This window comes from Pristis pectinata, chromosome 9 (assembly GCF_009764475.1).
Source record: "Pristis pectinata isolate sPriPec2 chromosome 9, sPriPec2.1.pri, whole genome shotgun sequence".
Lineage (NCBI taxonomy): Eukaryota > Metazoa > Chordata > Chondrichthyes > Rhinopristiformes > Pristidae > Pristis > Pristis pectinata.
The window spans coordinates 100,181,944-100,197,033 of NC_067413.1; the positions used below are offsets into that span (position 1 = coordinate 100,181,944).

General features: G+C 49.3%; 1 protein-coding gene across 3 annotated transcripts in view; it reads right to left on the bottom strand.

Annotated features, from left to right (window-relative positions):
* The window catches only part of tp53inp1 (tumor protein p53 inducible nuclear protein 1), a 28,371-nt gene extending 14,377 nt beyond the window's left edge, over positions 1 to 13,994 (bottom strand). The window contains exons 1-2 of one of the 3 annotated variants that reach the window (XM_052023798.1): positions 13,762 to 13,994; positions 2,889 to 3,166 (exon numbers count right to left, since the gene is read on the bottom strand). In XM_052023798.1, the coding sequence (XP_051879758.1) occupies positions 2,889 to 3,006 (118 nt within the window). In that variant the 5' untranslated portion in view covers positions 3,007 to 3,166; positions 13,762 to 13,994. Of the gene's footprint in view, positions 1 to 2,888; positions 3,167 to 3,593; positions 4,569 to 13,761 lie in introns of those variants that run through there. The other 2 variants (XM_052023796.1, XM_052023797.1) reach the window with 2 other exon arrangements.
* Between the last annotated feature and the right edge of the window lie 1,096 nt (positions 13,995 to 15,090).

A 15,090-nucleotide genomic window follows, 5' to 3' on the forward strand; every position in this document is an offset into this window, starting at 1 on the left:
GTGCAATAAGGTGCAAGGTCACAACAAGGTAGATCGTGAGGTCAGAGTCCATCTCATTGTATAAGGGAACCGTTCAATAGTCTTATCACAGTGGGGTAGAAGCTGTCCTTAAGTCTGGTGGTACGTGCCCTCAGGCTCCTGCATCTTCTACCCGATGGAAGAGGAGAGAAGACAGAATGACCCAGGTGGGTGAAGTTTTTGATTATGTTGGCTGCTTTACCGAGGCTGCAAGATGTGTAGACAGAGTCCATGGAGGGGAGGTTGGTTTCTGTGATGTGCTGAGCTGTGTCCACAACTGTCTGAAGTTTCTTGAGGTCCCGGGCAGAGCAGTTGCCATACCTAGCCATGATGCATCCGGATAGGATGCTTTCGATGGTGCATCGATAAAAATTGGTGAGGATCAACAGAGACATACCAATTTCTTTAGCCTCCTGAGGAAGTAGAGGCACCGGTGAGCTTTCTTGGCCATGGTGTCGATGTAGTTGGACCAGGACAGGCTATTGATGATGTTCACTCCCAGGAACATGAAGCTCTCAACCCTCTTGACCTCAGCACCAAATGCTGATCTTCATCACCCTTTCCTACATATTTCACAGGAGTGGAATGTCGTGGGAAATCTGTGGGTTGGAATTCCATTGGTTCCCTCCAGATGCTGATACAAATGTTGTTTGCAGGTTTGCTGCACTGGATAAACAGGCACTTTGCCTTGCTCCTCACCAGTAACGTCCTTTGGTGAAATGTAGTTTGATCCTACTTCTGACCAAAGTCCACTCCAAACAAGGGGAAGAGGAATCTGTAATGTGTACTGCACTCTAACTATACCACATAGTTTGAAAATCCCAACCCAGCCAACACTACAGCTTCAACATCTTGTGTCAAGAAGAGAATCAAGACATTTGGAAAGGGATTTTTAGTGTGGGGTTTCTACATCACTTGTGCATTAAAGCCAGCCTCTAATCCCACAGTGGACTGAATAAAATGAGGGTAGTAAATCCCTCCTCCTAGTTCTAAACCACGCCTGGACATGCAGTGTAGGACTAGGTACTGGAATAATAGACTCTGGAACTGAGCACCAAAGCATTCACACTTCTGGCCTACAGGTGTCAATTTATTTATAACTTCTTGCATGAATTTTGAGTGCTCATTTCAAACTCATTAGTTTCATTAGAAATTGGATCCCTCACAAGTTTGAGTTCTATTGGACTCCTGAAGTTATGAGTGGAGTTTGGCAGAATCCCGGCAGATTCCTAGACAAGATTTCACATCACCAGAATTCCTCCACAATGCATACGGTGCAAGGCTGCCTCTAATCACCAATTCTGATTCATAAAACACAAAACGAAACAAGGAAGCACACCAGTGCCTCTACTTTCTCAGATAGCTAAGGAAATTCAGCATGTCTCAGTTGACCCTCACCAATTTATATAGATGCACCTTAGAAAGCATCCTATCCAGATGCATCACGGCTTGGTACGGCAACTGCTCTGCCCAAGACTGCAAGAAACTGCAGAGAGTTGTGGACACAGCCCAGCGCGTCACGGAAACCAGCCTCCCCTCCATGGACTCTGTCTATACTTCTCACTGCCTCAGTAAAGCAGCCAGCATGATTAAAAACCCTACCCACAATGGACATTCTCTCTTCTCCCCCATCTCATCGGGCAGAAGATACAAAAGCCTGAAAGCAAGTACCACCAGGCTCAAGGACAGCTTCTGTCCCACTGTTATAAGACTATTGAACGGACCTCTTGTATGATAAAGATGAACTTATCTCTCAGTCTACCTCGTCGTGGCCCCTGCACCTTATTTGTCTGCCACTTTCTCTGTAACAGTAAGTGCGACACTATATTCTGCATTCTGTTATTACCTTTCCCTTTGTTGTACCTCAATGTACTTATGTTTTGGAATGATCTGTCTGGATGGCATGCAAAACAAAGTTTTCAGTGTATCTTTCAGTGTCTTCAGTGTATGCAGCTTTACAAAACTCTAGTTAGACCACACTTAGAGTACTGTGTCCAGTTCTGGTTGCCGCATTATAGGAAGGATGTGGAGGCGTTGGAGAGGGTGCAGAGGAGATTTACCAGGATGCTGCCTGGATTAGAGAGTATGGAATATGAGGAGAGGCTTAAGGTGCTAGGGCTTTATTCACTGGAAAGGAGGAGGATGAGAGGAGACATGATAGAGGTATATAAAATATTGAGAGGAATAGATAGAGTAGACAGCCAGCGCCTCCTTCCCAGGGCACCAATGCTCAAGACGAGAGGGCATGGCTTTAAGGTTATGGGTGGGAGGTTCAGGGGAGATGTCAGGGGGAGGTTTTTCACCCAGAGAGTGGTTGGTGCATGGAATGCACTGCCTGGGGTGGTGGTGGAGGCAGATACATTGGACAGGTTCAAGAGTTTGTTGGATAGGCACATGGAGGAATGTGAGATCGAGGGATATGCGGGAGGAAGGGGTTAGGTAGTGTGAGGGTGGTTTGATGGACGGCACAACACGGTGGGCCGAAGGGCCTGTTTTGTGCTGTATGGTTCTATGGTTTTTATCTTGGTACATGTGACAATAATAAATCAATTAACAAATTTTGATTTACACAATTCATACACACCACATAGTGCACTTGCTATTGTGATATTCTGTTTAATAAATTAAGAAATACATAAATAGTAACTCCAAAATAAGAGCAGGAATATGAAAACTAGTCATGGGGTGGACCTTGATGTGGCTAAACTCATAAAATACTCCAAAAATTCCAGTCATTGTATCATGATATGAAGAAGCATATTCTTTTGGACAGTTACACTTAGTTCCATTTAGTTCCATAGGTTGTCTTAGTGAATATGAAAGGGCAGCGTAATAATAGATATTTGTGTGATTGGAATTAAATTTCTTACCTATATAATCAACCAGAATCCATTCATCATCTTCCTTTTCACATATCTCACGTTCCCGATTTTCATTTTCAGTGTTGTCAATTGCTCCAAACAACATAGCTGAGAAGTGCTGGTACATAGCTCACTCACTGAAGCTCAGCTGCTTCTAATGCCGCACGACAGACGAATGACTGAACGAACTAGTCACTTTAGTGGCACAAGGAAGTAGATCAGTGGGTCCACAAACTGCATACAATTCCAAAATTCCACACAGCAGAGAAATACAAATCTACATGCATCTGCGTGGGAAAGAAGTTACAGTATTAAAACCTGGAGCAAATAGTGAAACAACAAAAATAAAAGTGTACAAAAATATTCCCGAATGTAAAACAGCCGACACAAGCCAAGGATATTTCAATTAAGCAACATATCGATGATACATTGACATTTATCTATTAAGTCATTAACTGGAAAACATTGACGTTTCTAACCGCAGGTCTTTACTGCTATCTAAGGTTCCCAGATAATTGTCCAAGTTGCCCATAATTTCCCTGGTTCCTTTTCCCCACAGAAGTAGTTTACAACCTGAGATACAGGACCCCGTTGTGGAGGGGTGAATCTGGCAAAGATTACAAGGGATCCATTATGCTTAAATATACATGTTCCTTAAATGTTCACCAAAAAAAAAGCAAAAATATCTAAATATGTACTTGGCAGACTAGCTACCTTAGTCTTAGTGGTGCTGGCAGTTGCTGCAAATCCCCAGGACAGCCACAACTTCATATTGTCATCATGAATTTATTGAGGGGATGCATATTCACTGAACAAGCAGGGCTGTTCTTCAAATAGGTTTGACCCACTGCTGTAAAAACACAGATATGTACAGCACAGAAGGGGTACGCCAAGCCCATCCTGCTCACACAGGTCAGAGAGAAGGTTATTTAAGCTAATTCCATGACCAGCTCCTGGTCCACTGTCCTGTGGTCTATGACACTTTCAGGGCTCATCCAGGTGACCGGATATTTCCCCGCGCTCTTCACCTGCTGTAGGCATCAGAATAGACTAGGAAGATAAGGCTTAGCACGTCAGGAGAGAACATCCAAGAGGCCTAAATTCACTTTTCACTAAGCGATATCCACAGGCATCTAATATATTGTGTTTTCTGCTCATCACATGGTGTCCTGTATACTGGGGCGATGAAATAGAATGATTGTTTGCAAACATCTCTGCTTAGAAATTGATGTCTGCCCTAAAAGACCCTAAAGGATCAAAGTGTGGCAAGTCCATGTTTCAGTTATGGTCCTGCCACTGCAAACTTCAGAAGTGCCTGAGGCACAACACACGGGTGTTATCGAACTGTTGCTGCACACTTTACTTCATCTAACTTCATTGGGGACTGGGGCCCAGACTGGGTGGGGGGGGATGTAGTGTGGGCTTGGGTAAGCAAAAGAGGCAGAGATGATGTGCCTGGTGTAGGCCATAAGGGGTTAGAATGAGGTCAACACATTTCAAGACCAATCAGGGTTTAGTTGTGGGGACAAAAGGAGATACAGCAGTAGCAGTGTTGGTGCAAAGCCCGACGACGCTGGAGGAACCCAGCAGGCCAGGCAGCATCCGTGGAGAAAAGCAGGCGGGCAACGTTCTGGGTCAGGCCCCTTCTTCAGGACTGAAGATAGGAAAAGGGGAAGCCCAATATATAGGAGGGAAAAGCAGAGCAGTGATAGGTGGACAGAAGAGGGGAGGTGGGGTGGGCACAGGGTGGTGATAGGTAGATGCAGGTAAGAGATAGTGATGGGCAGGTGCGGGGGAGGAGGGGAGAGCAGATCCACCGGGGGACGGGTCAAAGGTAAGAAGAGACGGAAAAAGGCTAAGAAAGGGAAGAAGAGAAGAAGCGTGGTGTTGGGGGGGGTGGGGGGTGTGGGGAAGGGGGGTGGGGATTACCTAAAGTGGGAGAATTCAATGTTCGTTGCCATTAGGCTGCAAGGTTCCAAGACGGAAAATGAGGAGCTGTTCCTCCAGTTTGCGCTTGGAATTCTCCCGGCAGTGGAGGAGGCCGAGGACACCCGCGCTCTGTCCGTAACCGCGATCAGCATCTCCCCGTTGCCAGTCACTTCAACTCCCCCTCCCACACTATCACTGATATAACAGTCCTCGGAACCTTGCGGCCTAATGACATGGAATTGAATTCTCCCACTTCAGGTAATCCCCACCGCCCCCCCACTTCCCTGTCCCGGCATCTTCTTCTCTTCTCTCTCCTTACCTGTGCCCCACCCCCCGGTGGATCTGCTCTCCCCTCCCCCCCGACACCTGCCTATCGCTATCTCTTACCTGCATCTACCTATCACCACCCTGTGCCCACCCCACCCCCCCTCTTTTAGAAACATAGAAAAATTACAGCACAATTCAGGCCCTTCAGCCCGCAAAGCTGTGCTGAACATGTCCCTACCCTAGAAATTACTAGGCTTACCCATAGCCCTGTACTTTATTCAGCTCCATGTACCTATCTAACAGTCTCTTGAAAGACCCTATCGTATCCGCCTCCACCACCGTTTCCGGCAGCCCATTCCACTCACTCACCACTCCGAGTAAAAAACTTACCCCTGACATCTCCTCTGTACCTATTCCCCAGCACCTTAAACCTATGTCCTCTTGTGGCAACCATTTCAGCCCTGGGGAAAAGCCTCTATCTACCCAATCAATACCTCTCATCATCTTATACACCTCTATCAGGTCCCCCCTCATCCTCCGTCTCTCCAAGGAGAAAAGGCCGAGTTCCCTCAGCCTGCTTTCATAAGGCATGCTCCGCATTCCAGGCAGCATCCTTGTAAATCTCCTCTGCACCCTTTCTATGGCTTCCACATCTTTCCTGTAGTGAGGCGACCAGAACTGAGTAAGTGCGGTCTGACCAGGGACTTATATAGCTGCAACAATACCTCTCGGCTCCTATATTCAATTCCCCGATTGATGAAGGACAATATACCATATGCCTTCTTAACCACAGAGTCAACCTGTGCAGCCGCTTTGAGCATCCTATGGACTCGGACCCCAAGATCCCTCTGATCCTCCACACTGCCAAGAGTCCTACCATTAATACTATATTCCGCCAACATATTTGACCTACCAAAACCAACCACTTCACACTTATCTGGGTCGAACTGCATCTGCCACTTCTCAGCCCAACTCTGCATCCTATCTATGTCCCTCTGTAACCTCTGACAGCCCTCCAAACTATCCACAACACCCCCAACCTTCGTGTCATCCGCAAACTTACTAACCCACCCCTCCACTTCCTCATCCAGGTCGTTTAACCATAGAACCATACAGCACAAAACAGGCCCTTCGGCCCACCATGTTGTGCCGTCCATCAAACCACCCTCACACTATCTAAACCTTTCCTCCCGCATATCCCTCTATCTCACGTTCCTCCATGTGCCTATCCAACAAACTCTTGAACCTGTCCAATGTATCTGCCTCCACCACCACCCCAGGCAGTGCATTCCATGCACCAACCACTCTCTGGGTGAAAAACCTCCCCCTGACATCTCCCCTGAACCTCCCACCCATAACCTTAAAGCCATGCCCTCTCGTCTTGAGCATTGGTGCCCTGGGAAGGAGGCGCTGGCTGTCTACTCTATCTATTCCTCTCAATATTTTATATACCTCTATCATGTCTCCTCTCATCCTCCTCCTTTCCAGTGAATAAAGCCCTAGCACCTTAAGCCTCTCCTCATATTCCATACTCTCTAATCCAGGCAGCATCCTGGTAAATCTCCTCTGCACCCTCTCCAACGCCTCCACATCCTTCCTATAATGCGGCAACCAGAACTGGACACAGTACTCTAAGTGTGGTCTAACTAGAGTTTTGTAAAGCTGCATCATCACTTTGCGGCTCTTAAATTCAATCCCACAATTTATGAAAGCTAACATCCCATAGGCCTTCTTAAACTGCTCGATCCACCTGTGAGGCAACTTTCAGTGAACTGTGAATATGAACCCCCAGATCCCTCTGCTCCTCTACACTGCCAAGTACTTTGCCATTTACCCTGTACTCTGCCCTGGAGTTTGTCCTTCCAAAGTGTACCACCTCACACTTCTCCGGATTGAACTCCATCTGCCACTTGTCAGCCCAGCTCTGCATCCTATCAATATCCCTCTGTAAGTTCTGACAGCCCTCCACACTATCCACAACACTGCCCATCTTAGTGTCATCCGCAAACTTACTAACCCAGCCTTCCACCCCCTCATCTAAGTCATCTATAAAAACTTGTAGAAAGTCATCTTTCTACACCACTGGTCACCGACCTCCACTCAGAATATGACCCTTCAACAACCACTCTTTGCCTTCTGTGGGCCAGCCAGTTCTGGATCCACACTGCAATGTTCCCTTGGATCCCATGTCTCCTCACCTTCTCCATAAGTCTTGCATGGGGTATGTTATCAAACACCTTGCTGAAATCCATATACACTACATCTACTGCTCTCCCTTCATCGATGTGCTTAGTCACATCCTCAAAAAATTCAATCAGGCTCGTAAGGCAGGACCTACCCTTGACAAAGCCATGCTGACTATTCCTAACCATATTATACCTCTCCAAGTGTTCATAAATCCTGCCTCTCAGGATCTTCTCCATCAGCTTACCAACCACTGAGGTAAGACTCACCGGTCTATAATATCCTGGTCTATCCCTACTCCCCTTCTTGAATAAGGGAACAACATCCGCAACCCTCCAATCTTCCGGAACCTCTCCTGTCTCCATTGACAACGCAAAGATCATCGTCAGAGGCTCCATCAATCTCCTCCCTCGCCTCCCACAGCAACCTGGGGTACATCTCATCCGGTCCTGGCGACTTATCTAACTTGATGCTTTCCAAAAGTTTCAGCACCACCTCTTTTCTAATATCTACATGCTCAAGCTTTTCAGGCCGCTGCAAGTCCCCACTACAATCCCCCAGATCTTTTTCCGTGGTGAATACTGACGTAAAGTATTCATTACGTACCTCCGCTATTTCTTCCGAATCCATACACACTTTCCCACTGCTGCACTTGATAGGCCCTATCTTTTCGCATCTCATCTGCTTACTCTTCACATACTTGTAGAAAGCCTTGGGGTTTTCCTTAATCCTGCCCGCCAAGGCCTTCTCATGTCCCCTTCTGGCTCTCCTAATCTCTTTCTTAAGTTCCTTCCTTTTAGCCTTGTACTCCTCCAGATCTCTAACATTACCTAGCTCTCTGTACCTTTTGTATGCTTTTCTTTTCCTTTTGATTAGATTTATTATAGCCTTCATACACCACGGTTCCTGTATCCTCTCGTGACTTCCGTCTCATCAGAACATGTCTATGCAGAACTCCACACAAATACCCCCTGAATATTTGCCACATATCTTCTATACTTTTCCCAGGGAACATCTATTCCCAATTTAATCTTCCAATTTCCTGCCTGAGAGCCTCATAATTCCCTTTACTCCAAGTAAATGCCTTTCTAGTCTGTCTGTTCCTATCCCTCTCCAGTGCTAACGTAAAGGAGATAGAATTATGGTCACTATCACCAAAATGTTCACCCACTGAGAGATCTGACACCTGACCAGGTTCATTTCCCAATGTCAAATCAAGCACAGCCTCTCCTCTTGTAGGTTTATCTACATACTGTGTCAAGAACCCTTCCTGAACACGCCTAACAAACTCCACCCCATCTAAAGCCCTCACTGTCTGGAGATGCCAGTCAATGTTTGGGAAATTAAAATCCCCCATCACCACAATGTTGAGGAGTTAGGAGAATCAGCCCAGTGGGGAAAATCAGGAGTTGAAGGGAGGCTGCAATTGATACTGTGGAGGGTGAGGAAGAAGTTCCTGAAGGAAATGTGGGAGATGGTATGACTCACCTAAATGGTTCCAAGCTTGTAAGAGCATTATTAAAATCTGATTATTCTGGGAGGTACATCTGTTTGTAAAACCTACACAGGGATCTCCCTGCTGCATACCACAGGGAAATTCATCAGCAAGGATCTCCTGAATGGCTTCTCCCAGTGGCTGAACAGCTGGCCCCTAAATCACATTGTGGAGTCCTTCCATCTTGGGGTATATAGGGCGTGATCTTCACAATGCATTGACTCCAAGAAAAAATGCAGGAAGCAGTGTCAACCCCCATGCATGGCTGTGTTGACCTCTGAAAAGTCTTCAATTCTGTCAATCAAGATGGACTGTGGCGATGAATTTCTGTAGGCAGCCATCTCAAGACAGCATGCAAAATCGTAACTATGAGTACACAACAGACCCAATCTCAATTTGTGTGTAACTTAAAGAAGGACCTCCAAGTAGCAGAGTTCCCATGCACCTGTAGCTCTTGTCCTCGATGGTAGAAGTTTCAGATTTGGAAGGTGCCATTAGAGTCCTTGGGCGAGAAACCTCTCTGCTTCTCATCAATGCTACACATGACAGTTGCTGTGCGTTGGTGATGGAGTTAATGAATGTTGGTTGTTAGTTGGTTGGTTGGTGATAGAGTTCATGAATGGTGCCAATCAAGTTGGTGCATTGCCTTGGATAATGACTTTCTTGAGTGTTGTTGCAGCAATTCCCATTCAGGCAAGTGCAGTGTATTCATCCCATCACACTCTTGATTTGTGCCCTTTGGATGGTGGTAAGGCTTTGGGATGTCAGGAAATGAGCCACTGACTTGATCTTATAACCAAGGTATTTAAGTGGCTGGTCCATTTGAGTTTCTGATCAGTGGTGGCCCTCAAGGTATTGATGCAATGATATTGTGATTGAATTTCAAGGGTCGGTTGTTAGATTGTCTCTAAATTGGAGATGGCTCCTTTGTATATGAATATTATTTTCTAGTTATCAGCCCAAGCCTGAATGTTGTCCAGGTCTTGCTGCACGCGGACACGGACTGCTTCATTTTCTGAAAAGTTGCAAATAGAATTGATTATTGTGGAATCAAAGAATATCCCCTCTTCTGACCTTGAGTGACTGAAAACAGTTGGGCTTAGGCCACTGCCTTGAGGAACTGCTGTAGTGATGAGTCCTGGTGCTGGGATGATTGACCTCCAACAATCACAACCATCCTCCTTTGTGCAAGGTCTGACTCCAACTATTGGAGTAGTTCCTCTGGATGATCATCCAGCCCAAACTGTGTCAGCTGCTGCCTTGATGTCATGTAGTTGTTCTCACCTCTCCCTTTTGAATTCAGCCCTTGGACCATGTTTGGACCAAGGCTATCATGAGGTCTTGAGCCTCTGGTCATGAGGTAATCAACCTCATCCAACATTTTGAGAATAAATTACCTGCCTATTTATGGGAACTTACTTTGAGTAATTTGCTGCTGTTTCCCTACATCATTCCAATGGCATCATCTCAAAGTGAAATGTAATGGAACATCCTGAAGTTCCAAAAGGCATTAAATAAAGGCTGGGTCCTTGTCTTTAATAAAAATATTACAGCAATAAAAAGCCCTGCTTGTTTTATCTATGGAATACTTCATGTCAAAGTGCCTGGTAGAGGCTGTTGTGACACATAACAGGGGAATTAAAGATAGAATGATTGTTGTGGGGAGGGCCAAACTGACGATCCATACCACTACTAAGGGGCACTGACATGAAACATAATTAATTTTAACCATACATGGCCAGATATTTAAATTTTTAGTAATATATGTGAAGATGCAAATCCTAGAATTTATATACTGCTTCAGATTGCTACCAAAAAAAAACAAAAACCAAAATGATCCTTTACTTAAAATGCCGATTTTATACAATTCACAAGATAATTTACCTCAAATCATTTTTAGCCTTCATCAGTCTGGGAGATTCCATAACAATCTAGGCTCATATCAATGTACTACCACACCCATTCTAGATGGTCACTCTGCTGTCTGATTCACTGATCCATTGGTGCCTTTAAGAATTTCCAAATCAACCAACGCAGAAGTAAAATTCTATTTACCTGATACGCTGCACACATCTCCCACCCCTCATGTTATAGTCAAGTGACCTTAGTTTACATTTTCTACAATGGGCTTCCTTATCTTGTGATTTAATGAGGAATATATCATCATTCCATGGGAGAGATGAAAGCACGTTACACCGTAATTGTTTCCCTATATTTTAAAAATCTCATAACTGTTTGCTCACTATTGGTGAGGCTGCACTTGGAGCACTGTGTACGGTTTTGGTCACCCTGTTATAGGAAAGACGTGGTTAAACTGGAAAGAGCGCAGAGAAGATTTATGAGGATGTTGCCAGGACTCGAGGGCCTGAGTTAAAGGGAGAGGTTGGCCAGGCTGGGTCTTTATTCCTTGGAATGTGGGAGAATGAGGGGCGACCTCATAGAAGTGTTTAAAATTATGAGAGGCAGAGATAAGGTGGACGGTCACAATCTTTTCCCCAGGGTAGGGGAGTCCAACACTAGGGGACATAGGTTTAGGGTGAGAGGGGAAAGATTTATAAGGGACCTGAGGGGCAACTTTTTCACACAGCGGGTGGTGAGTGTGTGGAACGAGGTGCCAGAGGAAGTGGGTGAGGCAGGTACAACAGTATCATTGAAGAAGCCCTTGGAGAGGTACATGGAGGGGCGGGGCTTGGAGGGATAATGGGCCGAACGCAGGAAATTGGGACCAGCTGGGTGGGCACTGTGGTCGGCATGGACTGGTTGGGCCGAAGGGCCTGTATCCATGCTGTATTGCTCTACATTGTACAAAAAATCTATGATGTGATTATTTTGTAATTTATGAAGTACTACTTAACCACAGTAACTTATGGTAATTTTATTTTCAGAATTTAAAATGCCAGATGTCCATTGGAAGATTACTAGCATTAATCCAATCTTAGGCACAATTGATGGAACAATCTTTTCAATCACTACATTCATTTTGTGTAAATCTACTGTCAATCATCCAGCACCATAGGATGTCTGGCGAGGGGAGGGGGCACTGGCTGCCGAGCCAGTGGAAGGTGTGCTCCATCAGGGGCCGCCTTCAGTCGGGACCCCTCCACCCTCAGCCCCCGGAATAGGGGGCTCCCGTTCTGTGCCGACGTGATCAGGAAGTTAATGGCTACACTGCAGCTGATCACATCAGTCGCAATAACCACCCGCTTCTTTGTTCTCGCAGGTTCCAACACAGCGCCGCTTAGCAAGAAACAAGTGAGGTTCCAGCGTCAGCAGGTCCCGTCCCTGCACCAGAGTGACCGCAATCTATTTCCACGGTCACAGACACGGTGCACAGGCGACAGTCACTGAGCGCCGGGGCGACCGGTGAACACTCGGTGCAGGGAAACACGCACCGCAGCGGCTGCCCGACCCTCACACCCCCTCCCCCCCCCCACCCCAGCCGGCTCCCCTCCCCGACCCTCACACCCCAGCGCCCCGCTCCCCTCCCCGACCCTCACCTCCCCCCCACCACCGGCTCCCCTCCCCGACCCTCACCTCCGCTCCGCCCCCCCCCCGGCTCCGCTCCCCGACCCTCACCTCCCCCCCCCCACCACCGGCTCCCCTCCCCGACCCTCACACCCCAGCGCCCCGCTCCCCTCCCCGACCCTCACCTCCCCCCCACCACCGGCTCCCCTCCCCGACCCTCACCTCCGCTCCGCCCCCCCCCCGGCTCCGCTCCCCGACCCTCACCTCCCCCCCCCCACCACCGGCTCCCCTCCCCGACCCTCACACCCCAGCGCCCGGCTCCCCTCCCCGACCCTCACCTCCCCCCCCCCCCACCCGCCTCCCGTCCCTCACACCCGCCCCCACCGGCTCCCCTCCCCGACCCTCACAACCCAGCGCCCCGCTCCCCTCCCCGACCCTCACCTCCCCCCCCCACCCGCCTCCCGTCCCCGACCCTCACACCCCCCCCCCCCCGGCTCCCCTCCCTGACCCTCACCCCCCCTCGGCTCCCGTCCCCTCCCTGACCCTCACCCCCCCTCGGCTCCCGTCCCCTCCCTGACCCTCACAGGTGAGGGAGGGGGGAAGGTGAGGGGAGGGAGAGGGGGGAGGGAGAGGGGAGGAGGGAGAGGGGCGAGGGGGGTAGATGGGTGAGGGAGGAAGGGGAAAGGGGAGGGAGAGGGGAGGGAGGGGGGGTGAAAGTTGGGGGGGAGCGGGGAGGGAAGGGAGGGGGAAGAGGGAGGGTGGTGGAAAGGGGGAGGGGAGGGGGAGGGAGGAAGGGGTTGGAGGGGGGAAGGGGTGGAAGTGGGAGGGAGAGTGGTGGACAGGGGGAAAGGGGGAGGGAGGGAGGGGGAAAGGGGGAGGGAGGGAGGGGGAAAGGGGAGGAAGAAGTAGGAGGGGGAGGGGAGGGTGAGGAAGGGGGAGGGGGCAGTGGAGGAGGGAGAAGAGTGAGGGAGAAGTGGGGAAGAGTGAGGGGGGTTGTGGGGGGGAAGAGTGAGGGGGGTTGTGGGGGGGAAGAGGGAGGGGGGTTGTGGGGGGGAAGAGGGAGGAAGGGAGGAGGGGAGAAGGAGGAAGTGGAAGGGGTGGAGGGGAGGGGGTGGAGGGGGAGGGGTGGAGGGGAGGGGGTGGAGGGGAAGGAAGGGGGAGGGGAGGAGAAGAGGGAGGAAGGGGGAGGAGAAGAGGGAGGAAGGGGGAGGAAGGGGGAAGAGGGGGGAGGGAGGGGAAGAGGGGGGAAATGGGGAGGAGGGAGGGAAGGGGAGGATGGGGTGGATGGAGGGGGGGAAGGGGGAAGGAGGAGGGAGGGAGGATGGGGGGGAGGGGGTGAGTAGGGGGAGGGGGAGGGGAACCGCCCGACGTGCCGAGCCGAGGGGGCACCGGCCGTCCCCTTAAATGTCAGCGGTCGGGAGGGGGGGGGCGAGGAGGAGCCCCGCTTCACCGGAGGGGGGGGGAAGGGAGTGCCCGACTGCACCCCCCGACTCCCCGGTCCCGGGGTCCCCCCCCCCCGGCAGGAAGCCCCCCGCCCCTGACCTGCATCTGTCGCTCTCCCCGCCGCTGTAAACAATGTCCCGGCGGCCGCTCCGCCCGGGGGCCGTGTCCCTGCTCCTTCGTGTTTACAGACCCACAGCGGCCGCCGGTGGGTCGGGGTCGGGCGGGGGCGGCGGGTCCGGCCGGCCGGCGGGGAGGGGGGGACCGAGGCTCCGGTCCCGCTCCGGGACTGTTGTTGTTGTTGTTGTGGATCCAACAGCTGATCGGCGCCGCGCGTCACCACGCCCCGCCCCCTCGCCCGCCCTCCCGGCCAATCAGCAGAGCCCGCCGGGCCCGGGACGCTCTGTCACTAACGCACGTGACCTGGAGCGGAGAGGCCGGAAGAAGGCGAGCGGCTGCAGCCCAGCAGCCCAGCCGTCGGGGCAGAGCAGCCCCGTCTGCCCTGCAGCCTCAGTCCTGCAATATCATCTGCAAAGAAAAATACCTTTTGCTCTGCAGGGAAGTCTTGCAACTAATATTATCTGGAAACAAAAATATCTTCTGCTCTGCAGCCTTTGCAGGAAAGTCCTGCAATATTATCTGGAAAGAAAAATATCGTCTGCTCTGCGGAGAAGTTTTGCAACCAGCATTATCTGGAAAGAAAACATATCTTTTGCTCTGCAGCCTTTGCAGGGAAGTCTTGCAATTAATATTATCTGGAGATAAAAATGTTTTTTTTAGCTACAACTTTAACAAGTGCATTTATCATTTGGATACGCAAGAAAGACTTCTGTGTTGCTTATTGTTTGGATAGTTTGACCCTGAAGGTGGGAAGGCAAGGTGGCGATCACAATCTGTAATTGCTTTGTCTGTGAAAAATATTTTATTTAAACATTTAACTATAGACCGTCCTGGCATTTCGGGAAGTCTCATGAGAACTTGTGAGAAATTTAACAAGTTACTGGAAACGAAGGAAATGTAAAAATCTGTCTGAATATACAGCGAACCCATGACTTTAATTCAAGATTTTTTAAGTAGTATAAAGTCATCATTGCTGATTCCTTCACTTAGAAGGCGGTGAACAATTCGACAACAACTACCATCACAACATGACGAAAGACCAAAGGAGTAGAATTCGTTCATCCGAGGACGTTTCGGCAACCTTCCACACATTCAGTTGACTTCCATGCAAACCAATGTGTGGTGGATGTGTCTACTGAGTAGAACGTCACTCATCAAATAATTTCATTGTTATTCAGTAACACAAGACTATTTCCCCCTCCCCTCAGAAGATTCAAACTCATAACAAAAGTCACCTCGCTAATGCATTCAGCAAAACAATCCAATAAACTTTTGGTGGATTCTAAAAACAATCAAAAGCAGAATCAGGTT